A 24,711-nucleotide genomic window follows, 5' to 3' on the forward strand; every position below is an offset into this window, starting at 1 on the left:
GTACGTTGAGGAACATTGTCCCTCAAGTGGTAGACTATTATCTCACACACACACTTGATCACAAGGAGGTCAACCTTTTCCCATCTTTGCTTGTGAATGACTGACCAATTCAGCTCATTGAGCTCCTTTTATAACCAATCATGGCACCCACCTGTTCCTAATTTGACTGTTCACCTATTGTGCCAAACATATATGTGCGTTCATCTGAGATGACACGCTGTGGCGACCCCGAAAGGGACAAGCCGAAAGAAACAACAACAACCTATGGGATGTTTCAAACAGGTGTTTGATGCGCATTCATCAACTTTCCCTTTTTTTTTTGCCACCTGTCTCACCTTTTTTGGAATGTGTTGCAGCTGTAAAAGTCCAAGTTTATGATTATTTGCTAATAACATTTCAATTTGGACACTACATATCTTGTCTTTGTAGTGCATTCAGTTAAAAATAAGTTGAAAGTGATTTGCAAATCATTGTACTTTGATTTAACACAACGTCCCAACTTCATGGGAATTGTGTTTGTTGCGAATGAGCATATATAACATTCAGAAGATATTAAAAAGTCTTAGCTTAACATATCAGTTAAATATGTTCTATTTGAAGGCATATTTCACTTACAGTGCCATGGAAAAGTATTGGCCCTCTTCTCAAATTTAATTTTTTTTGCATGGTTTCCCTACTTTTGTTTTAGATCAGGGGTCGGGAACCTATGGCTTGCGAGCCATACCTGGCTCTTTTGGTGGTTGCATATGGCTCACGGAGCCCTCATAACGGCATACTGTTCATGTGATTTCTGTCATGGAGAGAAGGTTTTGTCCTAGTGGGGTTGTCGTAGTATGGTGTGGGAGGCAACGCAAATAACGCAGAGACGGTTTGTATTAGTGGCGTTACCGTAGTTTTTGCGTGGTAGTCGATGTCCACAGGCGCAGAAGGATCTAACACCGATCGTGTCGGAACAACTAATTATGGAAACGCTTTTGACAAAAGGTTACTCAAAGAAAAAAATATGAGTAGTACCGAAGTTTTCAACAAGAATGGACAGCCTTTGTGGCAAGGTAGTGTTCTGCTGTGCGTTTAAATTCACAGATGGGGAGTATGCCAAAGCATTCGTACTTGATCTTGCCAATAAACATTTTGCCGATTTCGCATAATGACAAGATAAATGAATAAAAGATGTGCCTTTGTCTGCAAGAACTGTTCAACATCGTACCAGCATGGTGGGAAATCAAATTTAATTACATTCACGATGAACAGATGGAAGTCTCGATGCCTGCGTGAGGCTTAATCTGACGTTGTTTTAAACAGACTCCAAAGCCATCAAAAAGTGTGCAGCACTAGATGTCACATTAATGGTAAGAAGTACTTCATGGGTGAGCAACAACTTAACAACAGACTTATTGTACTCTAAACGTGTTGGTCTTACAGAAATGCGGAAATACAATTTTACTTATTTTTCAAAAGACTGTATGGCACTTTTGAAATTACATTTTAAAATATTTGGCCCTTATGGCTCTCTCCGTTGAAAAGGTTCCCGACCCCTGATTTAGATGATCTAACAAATGTAAATATCAGTCAAATATAATCCAAGTGAACTTTGTGCTGTTTTTAAATGATTTCATTTATTCGAGGGAAATAATTACCGAGCCCTTTGTGAAAAATTAATTACCTTCCTGATGAAAACAGGAGTTAATTGTCACTAATCACATTTTTGCCTAGTTTTGACTGATCACACTCAAACCTGGTTACCTTCAGTCCTGTTAAATCAAGAGTCAACACAATAGGAAAGAGACTGGGCAAAAATGGCATGCATGGCAGAGTTCCAAAACTGCAGCTACATAAAGGCTCATCTTAATTATGCAAAAAAAAAAAATAAAATCTGAATGATTGCCATGACTTTGTGGAGACTTGTTAGATGGACTGACGAGATGAGTTGTTTTTTTTGGTCAGGTGTCTGTCTCGTTACAGCATGGCATGTCAGAAAAAGAACATCATACCAACGATCAAACATGGTGGTAGTGTGATGGTCTTGGGCTGCTTGCTCCTTCAGGACTTGGGCAGCTTGCTGTGCCTAATGGATCCATGAATTCTGCTCTTTAACAGAAAATCTTGAAGAATGTTCAGCCGTTAGTTTCTGACTTCAAGCTGAAGCCTACTTGGGTTCTGCAACAGGATAACAGTCCAGAACACACAAGCAAGTCAACTTCCGAATGGGTTAAAACAGGGGTGCTCAATGCGTCGACCGGGCAGTCTTGGTTGATCGCGGGACGGTGTGCAAAAAAAACAAAAAAGTCAGACAATGTTCCCTCTAAACTGCGCGCGTGCGCAATTGTGCACCGCTGATGCAATCTCTTTGCAGATATTCTGCGTTGCGCACAAAAAAAAAATCCACCTCAAATTGAATGTACAACATACAGCTATCATCCAATTGCACAATTCACATATGTACTGTCAAAAATGAAAAGAAGCCACTGTTTTCTTTTAGGCAGCACACAGAACTTTCTCTAACAACGACCGCTGCTCCGCCACACTTTCTTTTTTCTAGTTTACCTTACACCCGCCCCCATCCCCGCTCATAAAGATGTACACTCATAATTACAAATGTTACAGCTCTTACGCAGCCCATCAATGTGTTTTATAATGACAGCGTCCACTACCCCTGCTTGAGTTCGCAACACAGTCTGGGCAATGTAGAGCATGGACGAGCTAAACTAGCTGCTTATGTTTGCTTTCGATATTAATGGAGAAAATTAAAAAAGAAATGCTGATGCTTTAAGATCCCATGAATGTCAGCGTATGTGAATAATACAAAAAAAAGTGGTGAAACTGGACGAGATTTTCTCTTTTTTGCATGAGAAAGCTTTGGTCCAAAGTAGAAAGTGGAGGATGATATGGTGTGTTATGTTAAAATTCCATCTTGGCACAGCCTGATCCAGGATGAAAGCACAGGCAATACAGTGCACAAAAAGCAAATTCTATATTTTAAATATACCATATTTTCACGGCTATAAGGCGCACCATATTAAAAGACGCATCCTCAAATGCGGGTGCAATTCCAGTATTTAACACACGTACAAGGCGCACTGTATTATAGGCGCAGGCAGGGTGCCGCTCGCGGGACAGTGAAGCACACTTGCACCTTTGTTTTTGTAAGCAGAAGAACACACCTCCACTTTTTCCCCCCACTATGAGCGGTGGAAGTGAGTCATGAGTAAACACAGCATCTTCACCCATGGTTTCACACCAAACCAAAAGCTTTACACCAAGCTAAACAGAACAGCACAACCAGCAGACAACAAAACGTTGAGCGAAGAAATAATTGACACAAAACATACACTTCAAATGTTATTTACATAAACGTTTAGCCCCGCAAAAAATATAGCTATAGAGCAACATTAGCTTAAAGCCTACGGGAGCATCCATGCATACTATTTAAAAAGGTGCCGGATAGGAAACCGAGTTCAGTGGTACGTACTTTACTGACATATTTAACAGTGTAAATCGTGAGTTCAGATGTACTTTTACTTACTTTTGGGGTCCTTCCGCGTATTCGTCCAAATCCATGTTCAATCAATAACTGGACTTCAGAGGCTTGAAATGAGACCTCTGTGACACACAATGTGACACAGACAAAGGCTGTGGTCTGACACTGAGTGTGTGCGTGCGTGCGTGCGTGCGTGTGTGTGTGTGTGTGTGTGTGTGTGTGTGTGTGTGTGTGTGTGTGCGTGCGTGCGTGCGTGCGTGTGTGTGTGTGTGTGTGTGTGTGTGTTGTGTGTGTGTGTGTGTGTGTGTGTGTGTTTGAAAGCAGAACAAAGATTATATAAAGCTGCCATTGGTGGACAAGTCTCAAAACAGGATCTAACTGATGTGACTAGACACCCAAGGCCGTTGAGTTTGCTGAGAACCACCTCTGTTGTGACCGGACACTCAAAGCAGGTGCCTGCTAAAAAACAACTGCATTTTGGCTAGTCACATAAGGCTGAACCCTGTTGGAAAAACAACTCCATTTAAGGCAGTTCCTGGAACCAGGTATTAGCGCAGGTTGCTGTCCTAACATAACTTTCCAGTCCCCCTTTTGGACTCGGCAGAGTCCAACACAACAAAGCACGAAAATTTGATTTGGCAAAAAAATCCAATTTGTACAATCTGGTAATGAAAGCAATGACGATAACCCAATAGCAATATTTTAGCGTCCCCGTTTTGAGTTTGAAAGAACTTAACAACTTAGATCAATTAAGGTTGATTGACAGGAGTGGGGCAGTTGTCTTTCACGGTTGAGGGTGTGAAAATGGCCAGTAACAAAAAAGGGAAAAGTGTGGGGTGTATTTTATTAATGAAATGTTGGGCTAAGTGTGTGTGGAGGTAAGATGGTGACAGTGGTCAGGGGACTGGGGCAGGAACGGCTGGTGACATGGGCGTGGAATCCGGCGGGGCAAGAGGCCTTCCGGTCAGTGTACAACCAGGGCGGGTCGATGAAAGATGGGACCACATACACCTTTTCCCTCCAATTGAACAGCAGATGAAGTTCGTTGCACCACCTTGTAGGGACCGTCCCACCAGGGTTAAGACCACTTCTGCTTCAGCACCTTGAGTCACACAAAAACACAATCACTAAGCACAAGGGGAGCATCGGTTTGTGTTTTGGTGAGATGTGAAAACTCAAATGTTAATCATTTTAGCTCGGGTGGCCCTTCAAGTTGTCATGCTGATAAAGGACATGAGGGGGCTGGGAACGGTCGGTTGGTATGGCACACAAAGAGTGTCCACCCTTTTGATGAATTTGGAGACATTCGAACATTCATTAAGGCAATTGGAAGTGCTTGTAGCCGATTCAATTTGGCTAGTGCCTCAGTTAATTTTTCGGTTCATGTGTTTGACTTGGCCTTGGGATTGGTGGTGGTACACATAACCAAACGTATGTTTTAATGCCAGTGCTTTTTCAACATTTTGTAGATGTTTATTTTTGAAATGGGTTCCATTGTCTGATCATATCTTTTTTCGGGAACCCATAGGAAGGAATGTAATGATTGACTAGATGTTTGACCACGGTACTTGGCCAGAGAATGCATCCACTATAACAAGCAAGTATTGATATCCTGACACAGGTTTATCATGTCAGTGAAATCCATCGACACCACCTGGCCAAGGGCAGTCACTTCCAGATCGTGATTGCCCTGGGGTGGCTTGGTAGAAAGCGTACTATTAAATCTGCTACATACACTGCAGTCCTGCAGTTCTCCAGCGTCTCTCTTCCACTCTCACGTGGCTTCAGTCCATGGGCTTCACTTATCAGCTGCTTCAATTGTTTTTGCAGCGGGATACACTTAACATCTTTCAGCCACACACCGTCCTCATTCTCCGTTTCCCCTTTGACTTCCACGGACTCTTTTCCTCTGGGCTGGCCTGCTGCTGCCACTCCCTAACTGTGGCCGCCATGCTCACCTCCTCTCTGGCTTTCAATTCCTCTTCACTGACTGTCATCTGTAAGGTTGGGAGATAACTGGCCACCTCTTTTGCAGCTTTGTCTGCGGCTGCATTTCCCTGTGTGAGGATGTTGGTGCCTTTGGAATGCCTTTGGCATTTAATAACAGCTACAGCCTTAGGTAACATGAGTGCGTCCCTGAGCGCCAAAATGGTTTGGTGATGTTTTATTGGAGCCCCCATGGCAGTGAGAAAATCGTTCCTTTCCTACTCTGCAAGCGCAGTGTGGATTACCACATGGAGATAGGCGGAGTGAGTGTAAATGTTTGGCTCGTAACATATTGAACCGTGCTTTGTGATGTTCGGATGGTCAATGGATGGTGCAAAACTATGTGTGATGTTTTTGTAGCAGTGGGGCCAGGGCGGATGCGAATGCTGCACATTCTGGATCTCTTTGCTCGTATTTTTCAAGTCGGGTGGAGGCATACAAGCAAACATTTCGTTCACCTCCTCCCCCTTTCTGAAAAAGGACACCAGTAATGCTACTGGCTTTTTAAGACACATCCAGGTAAAACATTTTGGAATAGTTAGGGATGACTAGCGCAGCAGCAGAGGACAATTGCTGTTTTAAAGCAATAAATGAGTCTTCTGCTGCAGGTGTCCAATGGAGAGGGTGGGTCAAGTTTCTCATCCCCTGTTCATTGACAAGTGCCCACAGTGAATGTGTTAACTCTGTGAAATCAGGCAGATGGTGGCATGAGTAATTACACAAGCCTAAAAAGCCGAGCATTTGTTTGACATTCGGAGGCCCTGGATGGTGTAGAATGTCGTCCTTGTGAGAAGGAGACATGGCTGTACCATATCATGAAATAAGCCGGGCCAAGAATGAAACTTGATGGCGGGCAATTTGAAGCTTGCTCTTTGAACACTTCAAGCCAACCGTGGCCAAATGAGCCAAAAGTGACCGAGTGACGTCAATGCATGTTATTTCAGAAGGAGCAGCAAGCGAAATGTCATCAACATATTGTACCAGCAGTACTCCATCCGGAAGCTGCAAAGGAGCCATCAATTGTTTCAAATAGGCATTAACAAGTCCGGGTGATAACACAAACCCTTGTGGAAAACGAGTGTATGAATAACATTTGCCATTCCATGTAAACACAAAATATTTCTGAATGCTTGGGATGCAGAAAAAGGCATTTGCCAAATCACTACAAGTGAAATGGGTGTGGGAGGGAGAAATATGAGAAAGGATAGTGTGGGTGTAGTGACACCTGCATTGATGGCACGCAAATCGTGGATCATTCGGTATTTACCAATGTTTGTTTTTTCGACCGGCAAAATTGGTGTGCTGTATTGGGAGTGTAGAATTTTACACAGCACTCCAGCTTATATCAATCCATTAATAGTGTCGGTAATGCCAATCAAAACCTGCTTCTTGATTGGGTATTGTGGAACATAAATCGGGTCGGGTGTCATTTGAAACGTGACTGGAGTCACGTCGTAGAGGCCTACATCGGAGGGATCGGTAGACCAAAAAGTGTCAGGCATATCAGCCAATGCCAGTGGAGCCAAATCCCTGTCACTTGTTTATCGACCATAGTGTCTGTCCAATAGGCAATGCTCTGAAATGGAAAATGGGTGAAATGCGTTTAGATTGAATCCAATATGCATCAAGCGATGGAAAATGCAACAACATATCGGATATCGTTGGTTGCCAATCGGTAGCCATCGTGCATTCTCTGACAAAAGGGCCAAGATCTCTGGCTGAATGTGCGGGAGACAACATCAAAGAAATATGCGGGTGGCATGGTGGGTCAGCCATAATGTACCACTTTATTCGTTCATCACTCAATGAAGTGTTGAATGCTATTCCAGGATTTCCCACAAATAAATCGCCCCCGCGCTAAATGAATCAGCATTGTCATTAGATTTTGGAGCAAAGACCAGGTCGAACAGTTCAATCTCAGGGAGAGGAAACAATGCGTCCAAAGCACCCAGTATGTTATTAAAGTCAGCCACCGGGAGTGCGTTACCATCGAGGAGGCTGCCGACAATAGAGCGAGACATCAGGACATAGAGCTGAGACAGATGGGTCGCTTGCGTCATCAGCATTTTCAAATCACCAGCAGTCAAAATTTGTCCAGTTCTTTTACGGCTAACAGCCCTCAGCCAATTTGCCCCTCCACTTTGCATCGGAGGAAGTTCCTGTACCAACGTTCTCAAATCAGATGGAGTGAATGGTTTGTGATCTGTAGCTTGAAATCCTGTAACAGGATCTACTTTAGCGATTATGGGGCCTTGCAAAGATAAATCAGGAGGACCCTCTGCAGTGGATGCATCACGCAGAAATGATGATGTATCAAAACATTCCGATTTTGCAATACCCTTAGCTAAATTATTTATGCCATTTAACACCTCCCCATGATCTCTCATGTGTCTCTCGTTTCATCCCAATCACACACAATTCTTCTGAAGAATGATGTCACCTCTTATACCACAAAATTAGGAATTACTGTTTCTATGATTCTCTAATAGAACGAAACCACCTCTATTCGCAGTTTAATGTATCCAGTGTGATTTGTCTCTGTCCCCGACAGTTTACTGTTTCTCTTTGTCCCTAACAGGTTTCTTTTTCTCTCTGTCCCCAACAGTTTACTTTTTCTCTCTGTCCCCAACAGTTTACTTTTTCTCTCTTTCCCCGACAGTTTACTTTTTCTCTCTGTCCCCAACATTTTAATCCACATACATTAAGTAGCTGTTGGTTCGAGGAAATTGTGGTATATCAGATTCCGTAAGGAAAATATACCGCCTTTTAACACAAAACAGGACTTTTTGATTCTAAACCTCACTAGAAGAGCGAATCCATCCACCTTCTCTTTGTGCTAATTACAATGACTATATAGTATAGCGACATTATTAAATACGTTAATAAAGTACAACCGAACCTACTGCGTATATGGTATATCCCACGTTTCTCGCAACTTCACTTTGCTTAACCTGTTCACGTCGATGTCCAGCGAATGTTGTTGTTTTTCTTATACGACAATTGTTTGTTCTTTGTTAATTAATCCATGGCTCGTGTTGTTCTTCCAACTTGGGCCACCTCATCTTGTTTCCATGGAAATTCAGCTTGGTCTTCTTGACTTGGCATAACTCATTTTCCTACTTCCTCAAGTGGAAGCAGGCACGTGAGCCCAAGCATCCACAATCCTTTCAGAAATTGTGGCGTAACTCGCGCGGGGCTACCTCTTAATAATGTTGTGTTCGCCATTTGTCATCCATCGTTCCCAACGTCACTTTTACAGTAATGTCCAGCGAATTAAGTTCCTTGGTTTTTTTTATGCTTTTTTCATGTTAATTAATCTATTGCTCATGTTGTTCTTCCAACTTGGTCCACCTCGCTTTGTAGGCTCCCAGTATAACAGCAAGTTCCGAGTTCATTGGCTGCGCTTGTTTATTCACGGCAGGTGTTTGTTCTTTGTAAGCATATCTCTTTGCCATTTTTGGGCGACCTTAGCCAAAGCTACGTTGTTAAGCACAAAACACATTCCGGCATTATGTACCTTCTGGGGAGGTATGCCTTTATCATCCTCTCCACGCCCAAACTTTTTCTTGTAACTTCCACATGCTGTCCTCTCACAGCTCCGCTTTTCCTTTATACTTTACTTCCTTTATATAACTAGCGTGTCAGCAGGAAATGCTTCCAGTCGGTTACAAATTTTAGACAACGGCTCACTTATAAGGCGCTCTGCATTATAAGGCGCCCTGTCCGCTTTGGAGAAAATTCAAGACATTTAAATGCGTCCATGTGAAGTCGTAAAAATACGGTACATATATATTTACATATAGTATAATAAATCACATAACATTAATAACATAACATTGGGAGGATCATCATCACCACCACCACCCAATCCCAACCGTCATCAGTAGCTCGCGAGAGGCTGGGTGCTTGAAAAGTAGATCATGGGGTAAAAAATTCTGGGCACCCCTTGGTTAAAAAAACAAAATCAAGGTTTTGGATTGGTCAAAATTGAAAATTGAATCTGAATTAAATTGTTGCTGAATTCAAACTGTTCTACAATGAAGAATTAGCCAAAATATCTCCACAGAGAGGTGACAGACTCATTGCCAGCTATTGAAAATTCTTCATTTCAGTTGCTGCTGCTGAACATGGCCTAACCAGTTATTCATTGGGGGAACTTTATTTTTCCCACACAGGGCCATGAAACTTGGAATTTTTTTTTTCCTTAATAAATTAAATTATCATTTAATAACAGAATTTTAAGTTCACTTGGGTAATGTTTGTTTGATATATTTGATTGATAATCTTAAAGTGTCAAATCTATAAGAATTGGAGAAAACTGGCAATACATTTTCAAGCCACTGTAGCTATAATATAATTTTTAACATATAGTACATGGAGTGGTATTACAGGGGAGAGGGGAATGAAAGATAAACTGCAAAGCTTTAAAAAAAAAAAAAAATCCCAAGACTTTTGCAACTCCAGCGGAACACAGTGACTCAGGATCATAGAGTGGTCAGCCCAACCAGAATTACTTATAAGAGATGCATTTTTTAAAAATCTCTTTCAGTAAACAAAATTATCATTTAGAAACAATTTGCATTTACTTGTATTGTCTTTGAGAGATTAAAATTATGGTCTGGCTGTGATTCCCACCATATTCGTCTGCCATAAGAGATCATCAGTCCAAAAATTTGTCCAAAAGTCATTTATTTACAAAAAAAAAAATCATAGCTCTTTGTTCGTCTACCTTTGCCAGAGACAAGCAGAACAATTACATTCTCTTGCATGTGTCTCCACCTGTTACAGTTCACACAACAGAATAATAGCTTTATGTTGTGCTGAACAGGTCAAGATTTCATATAAGTAAATTTGTGCGTGTGCTATTGATTATTAGTCTTGTTGCTATTAATTAAAGCTTGATTATAAAACAAAGCAGCAACAAAAGTAACAAAATGTGGACAAACTGTATTACTGAAGATGCAGCAGGGAACTTTTTAAAATTAAGTAAATGTGTATGTTGTATTGTAACAATCTAACAGCATGTTTCATTCATCAGGTTACCGCAACCATGACAAGAAAAAGAGTCATAAGTATGACTCTGCTAAGTCTCGCTTGAGGAAGAAGGCTGGAGGGAAGGAGAAAGAAGGTGGAAATGGCGCAAGAAGAGGCGGAAGCCGGGCTTCGAGCCAACGCCCATCACGTTCCCACAGTGATGATGATGATGAGGAGGGTGTACCAGCAAGTTACCACACAGTATCATTACAGGTTAGTCGGGATGTAAGTACAGGAGCCTTCTTTTTCATTCTCCGTAGCCCTATCCAGCCATGTGGAGTTGTACAATTTTGTCTCTGGTGTCTTTGGACAGCTCTTCGGTCTTGCCCATGTTACAAGTTTGAGCCTTACTGACTTACTGATTGTATGGGGTGGACAGGTGTCTTTATGCAGCTAATGACCCCACACAGGTGCTTCTGATTCAGGATAATACATGGACTGGAGGTGGAGTTTTAAAGGTGGACTAACGTGTTTGATGGTCAGAATTCTAGCTGATATACAAGTGTTCAAATACTTATTTGCAGCTGTATCACACAAATAAATCGTTAAAAAAATCATATATTGTGATTTTTTGATTTTTCTTTTTATTTCTTTCACAGTGGACATGCACCTACAATGAATATTTCAGACCCTCCATGATTTCTAAGTGCAATGTAGCAAGGTGTTCAAACACTTATTTTCTTCACTGTATAAGGTTGGAAAAGCTTGCAAAAATATCTAAAAATTGAATCAGTCTCATGGTTAGATAAATATAAAGGGAAAATGTTTAGCACTTTTGATGCTCTTCAATGGAGTGGCCTTCAAGTAATAACTGCAAGAGCACAGTGCTGAATGAGGTAGAAAAGAAAAAAAAACCCTACAGTGTCAACTGAAGGTTTATATGAATCACTGGCACATACCAACATCTCTGTTGACAAATCAATCAGATGTAAAACATTAAACAAGAACATGGTTAATGAGACAGCATCAAGGAGGAAGCCATTGACGTCTAGATACACATGGTTGAACATTTGAAGTTTGATAAATAGAATATAAATCAAATTTGCATGTTCCACACCACTATTGGCAAAATATTCTAAGGATAGATGAAACCAAAGTTGAAATGTTTATAAGGAACACACAAGCCCACGTGTGGAGGGTAAATGGGACTCCACAACAACATGAAATCCTTCTCCCAACAGTGAAGCATGGTGGCGGGAGCATCATAACTGCCTCCAGAATGGAAAAGTTGCTATGATCAATAAAAAAAAAGACAAGTTTATGAATAAAATTTGTGAAAGACCTTTAGGCCGCCTTTCCAACTGCTCAAAATATGATGGGTATTGCTACTAGACTGATCCAAAACAAAGACCCAAATCCACGACAGAATGTCCTCACAAAAAGAAAATAGGTGGAGTGACCCAGTCCAAATCCTGACCTCAATCTGACTGAGATGCTGTGACATGACCCCAAGAGAGCTGTTCACACCAGATATGTCAGGAATCTTGCAAGTTTTGGAAAGAGTAATGATCAAAAAACCATCCTGATTCTTCTGCTCTGTAACTAGAGGGAATGTTTGATTTATTTTATTTGCTCCCAAAGAAGGATCAACCAATTCACGTGAATTTAGCTATTTGTGTTTAAAAAAAAATTTAAAAAGTGTTTGTGTTTTTAGTTTCAGCAGACTGTTTCTCTTTTCTCGTAAATTGCATAAAGATCAGACATTTTATGACCATTTTATGCAAAATATTTTCACACGCTTTTTTCTCCCACTGTGTGTGTCCCCTGTGAGACATTGCATGACATTCAATTGCTAACAATGCTTGGTTCTGGATATAATATGTGTAAAGTTACTCGGTTTTTATGCTCACTAATGTTGGTTTGTGATGTTGGTTTGTCTGTGATGGTTCAGCTTTTGGACTTGATGCACACATTGCACACTCGGGCTGCCAGCATCTACAGCTCTTGGGCAGAAGAAGAGCGCAATCGAGAGGCTGCTGGTAAAAAAATCGACGCTGACTCCCAGACACTGTGGACTAGCTGCTGGTGCCCACTGCTCCAAGGTTTGTTCCTGTCGATTTGTCCAAACTATATTCATTTTAGCTCCTCACATGATATTGAGATTTTCCATCTCAAAGGATGGATTGTACATATACTACTACTGTAATAATAGAGCCGGTTGTAACTATTAACACCTGAAATACTAGGCCAAAGATATTATGCGACTTACAAATGTGACTGGTAGAACCAGACTGGCCCATCTACAGTCTCTAACTGTCCTTTCTGGTCTTAGAAAGTAAAATTAAAATGTAAATTATGCAGTGCTTTAGTTTGTGCCCTTGTGTAGGCTGTACAAGCGAGCAAGACAAATGTCTCGTCTTCATTGTTCCAATAACATTCTTCCAACTGTCATTTCCTGAAATGGTGGCGGGGAACCTCCGTTTGCCATTTACCAGTCACAAATAAGTATGGCTCCTATGATTTCGGCATTTCTGCTTGTGTCAGCACACTTTTAAAATATCTACTTCTTTTTCTTTCAGCTTGTCCCCTTAGGGGTCGCCACAGTGTGTCATCTTTTTCCATTTAAGCCTATCTCGTGCATCCTCCTCTCGAACACCCACCGTCCTCATGTTCTCCCTCACAACATCCATCAACCTTTTCTTTGGTCTTCCTCTCGCTCTTTTGCCTGACAGCTCCATTCTCAGCACCCTTCTACCAACATACTCATTCTCTCGCCTCTGAACATGTCCAAACCATCGAAGTCTGCTCGCTCTCATCTTGTCTCCAAAACATCCAATTTTGAGTGTTCCTCTAATGAGCTCATTTCTAATCCTATCCAACCTGTTCACACCAAGTGAGAACCTCAACATCTTCATTTCTGCTACCTCAAGTAATGCTTCACGTCGTTTCTTCAGGGCGTCCGTCTCTAATCCGTACATCATGGCCGGCCTCAACACTTTTTTTCTAAATTTTGCTCAAACACCTTCCGCCAACAGTTCCACCCCACTTGGACCCATTTCTTCACTTCCTTACCACACTCTCCATTGTTCTGTATTGTTGACCCCAAGTATTTGAAGTCGTCCACCTTCGCTATCTCTTCTCCCTGGAGCTTTACTCTTCCTCCTCCACCCCTCTTATTCACACACATATATTCTGTTTTACTACATCTAATCTTCATTCCTCTCCTTTCCAGTGTGTACCTCCATCTTTCTAACTGTTCCTCCATCTGTTCCCTGCTTTCACTGCAGACCACAATATCATCTTCGAACATCATGGTCCAAGGGGAATCCAGTCTAACCTTGTCTGTCAGCCTATCCATTACTACCGCCAACAGGAAGGGGCTCAGTGCAGAACCCTGATGCAGTCCCACCTCTACCTTAAAGTCTTCTGACACACCAACAGCACATCTTACCGCCGTTCTGCTACCCTCATACATGTCCTGTACTATTCTAACATATTTCTCCGCCACGCCAGACTTGCACATGCAGTACCATAGTTCCTCTCTTGGTACTCTGTATAGGCTTTCTCTAGGTCTACAAAGATACAATGTAGCTTCTTCTGACCTTCCCTGTACTTTTCCACTAGCATCCTCAGGGCAAATAGTGCATCTGTGGTACTCTTTTTAGGCATGAAACCATACTATTGCTCGCAAATACTTACTTGGTTCCTGAGTCTAGCCTCCACTACTCTTTCCCATAACTTAATTGTGTGGCTCATCATCTTTATTCCTCTATATTTTCCACAGTTCTGAACATTGCCTTTGTTCTCAAAAATGGGGGCTGGCACACTTTTCCTCCATTCTTCTGGGATCTTCTCTCCCGCTAGTATTCTATTGAATTCTTCTTCTTTTCCTTTCGGCTTGTCCCGTTAGGGGTCGCCACAGCGTGTCATCTTTTGCCATCTTAGCCCATCTCCTGCATCTTCCTCTCTAACCCCAACTGCCCTCATGTCTTCCCTCACCACATCCATAAACCTTCTCTTTGGTCTTCCTCTCGCTCTTTTGCCTGGGAGCTCCATCCTCAGCATCCTTCTACCAATATACTCACTCTCTCGCCTCTGAACATGTCCAAACCATCGAAGTCTGCTCTCTCGAATCTTGTCTCCAAAACATCCAGCTTTGGCTGTCCCTCGAATGAGCTCATTTCTAATCCTATCCAACCTGCTCACTCCGAGCGAGAACCTCAACATCTTCATTTCTGCCACCTCCAGTTCAGCTTCCTGTTGTTTCTTCAGTGCCACCGTCTCTAATCCGTACATCATGGCCGGCCTCACCACTGTTTTGTAAACTTTGCCCTTCATCCTAGCAGAGACTCTTCTGTCACATAACACATCAGACACCTTTCGCCAGCTGTTCTAACCTGCTTGGACCCGTTTCTTCACTTCCTGACCACACTCTCCATTGCTCTGTATTGTTGACCCCAAGTATTTGAAGTCGTCCACCCTCGCTATCTCTTCTCCCTGTAGCCTCACTCTTCCCCCTCTACTTTTCTCATTCACGCACATATATTCTGTTTTACTTCGGCTAATCTTCATTCCTCTCCTTTCCAATTGTTCCTCTGCGTGCTCCCTGCTTTCACTGCATATGACAATATCATCTGCGAACATCATGGTCCAAGTTGATTCCAGTCTAACCTCATCTGTCAGCCTATCCATTACCACTGCAAACAGGAAGGGGCTCAGAGCTGATCCCTGATGCAGTCCCACCTCCACCTTAAATTCCTCTGTCACACCTAAGGCACACCTCAACATTGTTCTGCTGCCATCATACATGTCCTGTCCATCTCTATCCTTAATCAGCCTAACCTGCTGCACATCCTTCCCATCTCTATCCCTCTGTCTGGCCAACCTGTAGAGATCCTTTTCTCCTTCTTTCGTGTCCAACCTGGTGTACATGTCTTCATATGCCTCTTGTTTAGCCTTTGCCACCTCTACCTTTGCCCTACGTCGCATCTCGATGTACTCCTTTCGCCTCTCCTCAGTCCTCTCAGTATCCCACTTCTTCTTTGCTAATCTCTTTCCTTGTATTACTCCCTGTATTTTGGGGTTCCACCACCAAGTCTCCTTCTCCCCTTTCCTACCAGATGACACACCAAGTACTCTCCTGCCTGTCTCTCTGATCACCTTGACTGTCGTCGTCCAGTCTTCCGGGAGCTTCGGTTGTCCATCGAGAGCCTGTCTCACCTCTTTCCGGAAGGTCGCACAACATTCTTCCTTTCTCAGCTTCCACCACATGGTTCTCTGCTCTACCTTTGTCTTCTTAATCTTCCTACCCACCACCAGAATCATCCTACATACTACCATCCTATGCTGTCGAGCTACACTCTCCCCTACCACTACTTTACAGTCAGTAACCTCCTTCAGATTACATCGTCTGCACAAAATATAATCTACCTGCGTGGTTCTACCTCCGCTCTTGTAGGTCACTATATGTTCCTCCCTCTTCTGGAAATAAGTGTTCACTACAGCCATCTCCATCCTTTTTGCAAAGTCCACCACCATCTGCCCTTCAAAGTTCCTTTCCTGGATGCCGTACTTACCCATCACTTCTTCATCGCCCCTGTTTCCTTTACCAATATGTCCATTACAATCTGCACCAATCACAACTCTCTCCCTGTCTGGGATGCTCAGAACTACTTCATCTAGTTCCTTCCAGAATTTCTCTTTCAACTCTAGGTCACATCCTACCTGTGGTGCATAGCCGCTAACCACATTATACATAACACCCTCAATTTCAAATTTTAGTCTCATCACTCGATCTGATACTCTTTTCACCTCCAAGACATTCTTAGCCAGCTCTTCCTTTAAAATAACCCCTACTCCATTTTTCTTCCCATCTACTCCGTGGTAGAATAATTTAAACCCTGCTCCCAAACTTCTAGCCTTACTACCTTTCCACCTGCTCTCTTGGATGCACAGAATATCAACCATTCTCCTAATCATCATGTCAACCAACTCCTGTGCTTTTCCTGTCATAGTCCCAACATTCAAAGTCCCTCCACTCAGTTGTAGGCTCTGTGCATTCCTCTTTTTCTTCTGACGCTGGATCCGGTTTCCTCCTCTTCTTTGTCTTCGACCCACAGTAGCTGAATTTCCACCGACGCCCTGCAGGTTAGCAGTGCCGGGGGCGGGCGTTGTTAACCCGGGCCACGACCGATCCGGTATGGGATTCTTTAGATGAACGCTCATATTTGTTTGGCACAGTTTTTACGCCGGATGCCCTTCCTGACGCAACCCTCTGCATTTATCCGGGCTTGGGACCGGCCTACAGATTGCACTGGTTTGTGCCCCCATAGGGCTGCATTTAGTATTCTATTGAATAAGTTGGTCAAAAACTCCACAGCCACCTCACCAAATTGCTTACATACCTCCACTGGTATGTCATCAGGACCAACTTTCTTTCCATTTTTCATTCTGTTCAGTGCCTTTCTAACTTCTCCCTTACTAATCAAATCCACTTGCCGGTCATTCACGCTTGCCTCTTCTACTCTACCTTCACTCCCATTTTCTTCATTAATTAACTTCTCAAAGTACTCTTTCCATCTACTTAGTACAGTACTGGCACCAGTCAACATATTTCCATCGCTATCCTTAATCACCTTTACTTGCTGCACATCCTTCCCATCTGTATCCCTCTGTCTGGCCAACCTGTAGAGCTTTTTTTCTCTTTTTTTGTATCCAACCTGGAGTACATGTTGTCATATGCCTCTTGCTTAGCCTTCTCCACCTCTACCTTTGGCCGACGATGCACCTCAATGTATTCTTTACGCCTCTTCTAAGTCCTCTCCGTGTCCCGCTTCTTCACTAATCTCTTACCTTGGATGACTTCTTGTATTTTAGGGTTCCACCACCAAGTCTCCTTCTCCCCTTTCCTCCCAGAAGACACCCCAAGTACTCTCCTGCCTGCCTCTCTGAATACCTTGGCAGTATTATTCCAGTCTTCTGGGAGCTCTTCCTGTCCATCTAGAGCCTGTCTCGCCTCTTTCCGGAAGGCCAGACAACATTCTTCCATTCTCAACTTCCACCACCTGATTCTCTGCTCTACCTTTATCTTCTTAGTCTTCCTACCCGCTACCAGAGTCATCCTACACACCACCATCCTATGCTGTCGAGCTAGGGAAAAAATAAAGCACACTTTTTTCATACAGTACCGTATTATTTTTGACGATAAGAATACCTCCACCTGCTCAGCGTCTCTCACCGTGGACAACTCCTGACCCCTCTACCACGATAAGATGATGGCTCAATGGAGTGGTGTGTTTAAAGTGTTGCTACATACAAAACTCTATATCTTTCAAAAGTCCATAGCAAACCAGTGGCTTAGGGAAAAAGTCTTGACCCCAAACTTTAGGGAAGTGTTGAAAGACCACTTGAAAGTAAATTTCAATAACAGGTAAGGGCTGAAATGTTAACCCTTTTAAGAGCTGAGAAAGTTTGTCTTATCAGCAGATGAAATTGGCTGAAAATGGTGATTCAGCACCAACAAACAATGAAATCACAAAAATCTAAATAATGAAGATAATGAATCTCCCAAGCCATCATCATTTTCATGATTCACCATCATCACAGTCTGTGACAGTTTTCCCCCTGCATCTGATCTATAGGCTGTCATAATGTGTAGGAGCCCCACATAAGTTCAATGCACTCATCGCTTAATTCAGGTGTAGCCAATACGTCAAGCGCACGGACATAAAGGCACGTTCTCCCAAGCCGCCCTCCTATTTACGGCAGTCGTGTCGATGCATGCGTGCCCAAAGCCGCCCACCACCACGCTGGTCGATCGCGAGACGCTGGCTCCTTGAAAAGTAGAAGGGGGAAAAAATCTGGGCACCCTTGAGTTACATTGAAAACATTTTTGGGATATTACATAGTTTCAGTATCTAACAATAATAAGTATGAGATTATTTACTTTGACTTCATCTAAGTTCTATTGTTAGACTAGTCTGTCCATATATCTAAATGCGAGCATCATTTTCCCCAGTGGTATCGCGTTATCTTGACGTTGAAAACTTTTCCCCTCTACATGCTTTAGGAAAATATAGATCTACTGCTAGCTTTTATCAATGGATTGACAATAGAGCTCATGCACCTACGTCACTAAAGTCACATGACTGGCCATATTGATGGTCTTACTTCTTCATTTCAAGTCAGTTGGAGACGGCACGAAAATATTTCTTATAGCACGACACCGAGTTTTGTCCGATACCGTTAAACACTTACAAGATGAAAATAAACGAAGGTACAGTGAAGAAAATAAGTATTCGAACACGAACACCCTGCTATATTGCAAGTTCTCCCACTTAGAAATCATGGAGGGATATGAAATCTTCATCGTAGGTGCATGTCCACTGTGAGAGAGAGAATCTAAAAAGAAAAATCCAGAAATCACAATGTATTATTTTTTTAACGATTTATTTGTGTGATACAGCTGCAAATATGTATTTGAACACCTGTCTATCAGTTACAATTCTGACCCTCAGAGACCTGTTAGTCCGCCTTTAAAAGTCCACCTCCACTCCATGTATTACCCCATACAGTCAGTAAGTCAGTAAGACTCAAACTTGGAACATGGCCAAGACCAAAGAGCTGACCAAAGACCCCAGAGACTCAATTGTACAAATCCACACGGTTGGAAAGGGGTACAGAGAAATTGCCAAGAAGCTTGGTGAAAAAAGGTCCGCTGTTGGAGAAATCACGAGAAAAAAGAAGAAGCTAAACATGACGGTTAATCTCAATCGGAGTGGAGCCCCATACAAGATATCAACTAGTGGCGTCTCAATGATCCTTAGAAAGGTGAGGAATCAGCCCAGGACTACACGACAGGACTTGGTCAATGACCTGAAAAGAACTGAGACCACCGTTTCTAAGGTGACTGTTGATAATACACTAAAACGTCATTGTTTGAACCTCCTGCTTAAACCAGCACGTCAAGACCTGTCTTAAATTTACCAATGACCATTTGGATGATACAGAGGAGTCATGGAAAAACGTTTTGTGGTCAGATGAGACAAAAATGGAACTTTTTGGTGATAATTCCACAAACCGTGTTTGGAGGAAGACAAATTATGAGTTCCATCCCAAGGACACCATCCCTACTGTGAAGCATGGGGGTAGTAGCATCATGCTTTGAGGGTGTTTTTCTGCACATGGGACAGGACAACTGCACCGTATTAAGGAGAGGATGACCGCAGCCGTGTATTGTGAGATTTTGGGATGCATTGTTCTTAAATCAGACAATTTGGCATTATAAATACTTCTTGGTAATTTGAGATTGAGAATGATTCCTTCCTGAAATAAAGTGATCGCTACACAGTCATCTGAATTTGGTTGGGCACCATCCATCATGATTAATTCCCGAAATAATTCGATATTTTCTGGTCTTTTCAGCTGGTATTCCATAGAATGATCTCTTTGAATATCTGTCCTGTCTGTTGTAACAACCAACAGCACAACAAGTCTCGGGCATTGTGTATACTCTGATCCGGTTCAATATCTTCCACACTGTCGAGTAGCTCTTTTTGACCAGGAATATGGAGCCATGAAAATGGTGCACGAGCTCTATAGAAAGCGCTGTAAATTACGTGAAATTACAACAATACATCATGATGAGATAAAATGATTTGATTTTATGAATATTTAGTTTTGAAATTGAATGTCTATTGACCACTTTAAAAATTTCTGTCTCAGTCTGTGCAGTGTCAATAAATTATGATTATGGTATTAGGTAACAACTACATACTCTGGTATAAGAACTCAGAAAGTTATTTTAAGGTCTTGAGATTCCATCCCTAATCACACCTGCAACTTTATTTCTGCAGGCATGACTGACCACACCTGTCCATTTTTCAAATGTGAATGACTGGAACACTGTTTAGCTGATAATGTTGGCGTCTCCCACAACTGGTTTTTCACATGGCAGCTTTAGAGAATGAATTGTGCCAACCTTGGTCTTCGCTCTAATCAAAAACCTCTCTTTTGAAAACCAATCAATTTGAATCAAGGACAAACCTTTAAGGTTTATGTCTTCAATTTCTCCACTTTTTTATCTCTTAAGGCATTGCATGGCTGTGCTGCGATGCCAGACGGCAAGTGCGTATGCAGGCTCTCAACTACCTCCAGAGGGCTCTGCTAGTACATGATCTACAGACACTAGATGCTGCAGAATGGGAATCCTGTTTCAATAAGGTACGTGTTACTCTGCTCAGGAGACTGAAAACAACAATAACAATATTACAAACAACATTAAAAAGCCAAACCAATAATTTCGTTGCAGGTGCTTTTCCCATTACTGACCAAACTCCTCCACAACATCAGCCCAGCTGATGTTGGTGGAATGGAGGAGACTAGAATGAGAGCCTGTACTATCCTATCAAAGGTTAATGCTCTACACACACATACATACACACATACATGCACACACATACACTACTTCTTTTCTTTTCGTCTTGTCCCTTTAGGGGTCGCTCCAGTGTGACACCTTTTTCCATCGAAGCTCATCTCCTGTATCTTACTCTCTAACTTTAACGCCAACTGCCCTCATGTCTTCCCTCACAGCATCCATCAACCTTCTCTTTGGTCTTCCTCTCGCTCTTTATCTTGACAGCTCCATCCTCAGCACCCTTCTGTCAAGATACTCACTCTCTCGCCTCTGGCCATGTCCAAAGCATCAAAGTCTGCTCTTTCGAACCTTGTCTCCAAAACATCCAACTTTGGCTCTCCCTCGAATGAGCTCATTTCTAATCCTATCCAACTTCCTCACTCCTAGATAGAACTTCATCATCTTCATTTCTGCTTCCTCCAGCTCTGCTTCATACAATGTAAAAATCAACTTTGGTACGAGTTTATGGCATATATACTGCAATTTCCGGCCTATATGCCACGACTTTTTGACACGCTTTTAACACTGCGGTTTATGCGGTGATACTAATTTGTGCATTTTTTCTAACGGCCGCAAGGGGCCACTCAAGCAGAAAAGGTAAGAGTAAGACCATATGAGAATGTATGTGCCAAGGAAGTGACCTTTACCGGTATGGCCCTGTTAGTGTTGGGCTAGCGTGTTACTGCTGTGTCTCAGTGATTTTTATGGTATGTTTTTTTTTAGCGCGGCGCTGGTATTTGCATTAAACTGTGTACCATCTTTCTTTGTAAATATCTCGTGTTTCAATGTGGGTTTCAATGTGGGCATTTGCGGCTTTTACACAGCTGCGGCGAATGTATGTACCAAATAGTATTTCCTTTACAAATGTACTGGGTGAGGCTTATAACCAGGTGCGCTCTGTAGGCCGGGAATTACGGTAGGCAATCTTCAATCTTTTTAGTTGAGCTTTACATCAGTGCTTCATCTTGTAGTTTTACATTGCACTTGTAGCATGATTTAGTTTAACCTTTTTTTTTAACGATTATTATTATTGCATATTCCAGGTTTTTCTGCAACACCTCCTACCGCTGTTGTCCTTGCCAACTTTCGCGGCCCTATGGCTCACCATTCTGGATTTCATGGACAAATACATGCATGCAGGATCCAGTGACTTGCTGGTGAGAGTTTTTTTGGGAGACCCAATTTTTAAAAGTGAAGTTCCGAGTGTGTCAATGTGGAACTTAATATAACTGTGTCGGTATATCTAGTTGGAGGCCATCCCAGAGTCTCTAAAGAATATGCTGCTGGTAATGGACACAGCAGAAATCTTCCGTAGTGCAGATTCCAGGACAAAATACTCAGACTTGTGGGAAATAACATGGGAACGAATCGACTGTTTCCTGCCTCACCTGAGAGAGGAGCTTTTTAAACAGACTGTTTTACCAGGTATGTGTTTATTTCACTTCCATGCAACTGTTTGATAAACAATATAATAAAAATATTTTTGTACAGAAGCAATCTATTTAAATGAATTTTAATTACATTTTTCCTGTTGCAAACCACATAAATAGAATTATTCTTGTTCTACTTAGCCATTATAATACTATTAAATGTTGTGCAGATTGCATCGTAAATTGTTATTGTAAATTGCCATTTTAAAAGAAGAAATTAGAAATTACAAGTAACCTTTAGTTAGGCCCACTTAAAAGACAAACTTTTCGAGTAACATTTTATGTTTCTTTGATACAATTTCATTTTCATCTTTCGCATAGTTCACTGACGGAAACATTTCCAACACTGTTATAACAGCTCTGTAATTTCTCAAGTATGGTATCAAAAAATATAAATTGAGCCATGTTTTTTTCGGGCACACGTTTTTTGTTTTTTTTTAGACGCTTGGAATTGCAGCTACTTTTGTGTGACAGCACACAGTATTATACCATAGTCTTGATGAATACTTGACTCCAATTGGCTCAGAAAATTCCATGTTTATTAACTGTTAGTGTACATCCTTTGAACATCTCACGTACGTAAAATCATAACCGTACATTGTTCCAAATTCATGCGCAGCACAAGTAGCCATTACAATATATAAGCAAACGTTTACCAACCTGACAGTCAGATTTCATAAGTAAACATGAAATACCCAGAGGACAAAAATCTTCAAATTTAAGACAATGAATGATTTCATCATTAAATTTATTTGGTATTTGCAACGCATTTGATAACTGGGATGCTGCTGAAGAATTGAGGTGAAAAATAAAGAGACAAGCAGCACAAAAGGTTACCTTTGTAAGAATTAATTCAAGGAAGAGGAAATCAACATGACGAAAACAACAAAATGGGCATTTTAAAATGCTGAAACAGAGTGCTGATTTCCCGGGACAAAACTTGACAAATACAAACCATTACATAGCAACATAATTGCTTGTAAACAATAAGAATGATACACATCTATTTAGTGAAAAACAGGTACGGTATGACATTATTTCAATTGTGTGACCAAGAAGTCTGGAAGTTAAAATCTGGAAACAGTATAGCATTTTGAAATCTCAATTGTGTAGGAACCCTGCACTGCCTTCCCTGCAAATTGGCAGTTTAGAATCAAATCAGAAGCACTGACATTCATGATGACACACACAACAGCGTAAAGGCGGGATCAGATGGCCAAGTGCGAGTGGGGTTTAGGATTGGAAAACAGGGGAGATATCCACATTACATGTCATCTCGCACAGCGTTTGTTGAAATTCTGGGTCTGGACTATTTTTTCCTTCAAATTTTAGGTCAAATAGTGAGTTTTCAACTATTGAACCTTTTGTGTTCCATTGAATATACTACATATTCAGTATGTTGTGTCCTTTGTTCCTTCAGATCCAGTACCCTCTACTCCATCAGAGGTGCAGCCACCATCCTCAATACCCCAGCCTCTTTCCCCACAGGGGTCTCTAGTTCAAGCACAGCAACCTTCTCCTGTGTCTCTGCCGGTGACTTCTACAGAGCCTCGAATTCCCAGCCGGCCGGCATCGCCCCACGAGACCCAAGCAGCCAATGCCAATGGTAACACGCAGAAATGGTTCATCTGTGATCTCACAAGAAATACATTTTAAATCAATTCAATTCTATGTAATTGATTGAGCCTCTTACAGAAAAAGTTACAGGTCTGTGAGAAACTGAAATATTTCTTGTTTGTAGATGACCAAACACTTCCTATATTTTTCTGCATAATTTGCTCATCAATTCTTGAAAAATCAGACAGTGGTTTTATTTTTTTTCTCCTTTGGTTTCTCATGGGTATAACCTATGATGAAAATTACAGGCCTCTAATTTTTTATTTTTGCCCCACTGTATATAACCAGTTATATGATATATCAGAGTTCCACTACTTTCTAATGCCATGTTTTCACTTAACAGTACAGTTATTCTATGTTCCCTACAGATTGCTTGAGTTCTAATTAGGCTTGTTTTTCCATTGCATGGGCAATAAGACAAGACAGCGTCTCCATAAATCAGACATTTAACATGGTACATGCTAAAGAGGAAAATACCTAAAATCTACAATGGTTTATTTAAGGCAGTTGCCTTTTCTTGGCCGTTGAAGACCTTTTACCTTTAATCTAAAATGTTCTTCAATTCAAAATTTTAAGTGTGAGGTTCTATTTACTGTCAGCGCCATAAATATTGGTACATTGATGCAATTTTTCTCTGTTTTGCTCTAAACATCATCACACACTTGAAATTACATTACACTTTTTAAAGACAAAACTGAAAGGAAAATGTCCCACGAACAAGCAGGAATTAAAAACAGTTCCATCAGAGGCCTGGTAGAGCATCACCAGGGATTAAATCTAGCATCTGGAAATGTCTGTGCGTCCCACTCACA

The 24,711-nt window shown here is 41.7% G+C and overlaps 1 protein-coding gene across 6 annotated transcripts in view; it reads left to right on the forward strand.

Moving 5' to 3' along the window:
* The window catches only part of gbf1 (golgi brefeldin A resistant guanine nucleotide exchange factor 1), a 151,501-nt gene that overhangs the window by 122,089 nt on the left and 4,701 nt on the right, over positions 1 to 24,711 (forward strand). For 4 of the 6 annotated variants that reach the window (XM_061837919.1, XM_061837920.1, XM_061837923.1 and 1 more), the window contains 7 exons: positions 10,503 to 10,723; positions 12,390 to 12,540; positions 20,529 to 20,659; positions 20,748 to 20,849; positions 21,896 to 22,009; positions 22,100 to 22,277; positions 23,703 to 23,888. In XM_061837919.1, the coding sequence (XP_061693903.1) occupies positions 10,503 to 10,723; positions 12,390 to 12,540; positions 20,529 to 20,659; positions 20,748 to 20,849; positions 21,896 to 22,009; positions 22,100 to 22,277; positions 23,703 to 23,888 (1,083 nt within the window). The remainder of the gene's footprint in view (positions 1 to 10,502; positions 10,724 to 12,389; positions 12,541 to 20,528; positions 20,660 to 20,747; positions 20,850 to 21,895; positions 22,010 to 22,099; positions 22,278 to 23,702; positions 23,889 to 24,711) is intronic. The other 2 variants (XM_061837921.1, XM_061837924.1) reach the window with 1 other exon arrangement.

The sequence above is a fragment of the Syngnathoides biaculeatus genome, chromosome 12 (assembly GCF_019802595.1).
Source record: "Syngnathoides biaculeatus isolate LvHL_M chromosome 12, ASM1980259v1, whole genome shotgun sequence".
NCBI lineage: Eukaryota > Metazoa > Chordata > Actinopteri > Syngnathiformes > Syngnathidae > Syngnathoides > Syngnathoides biaculeatus.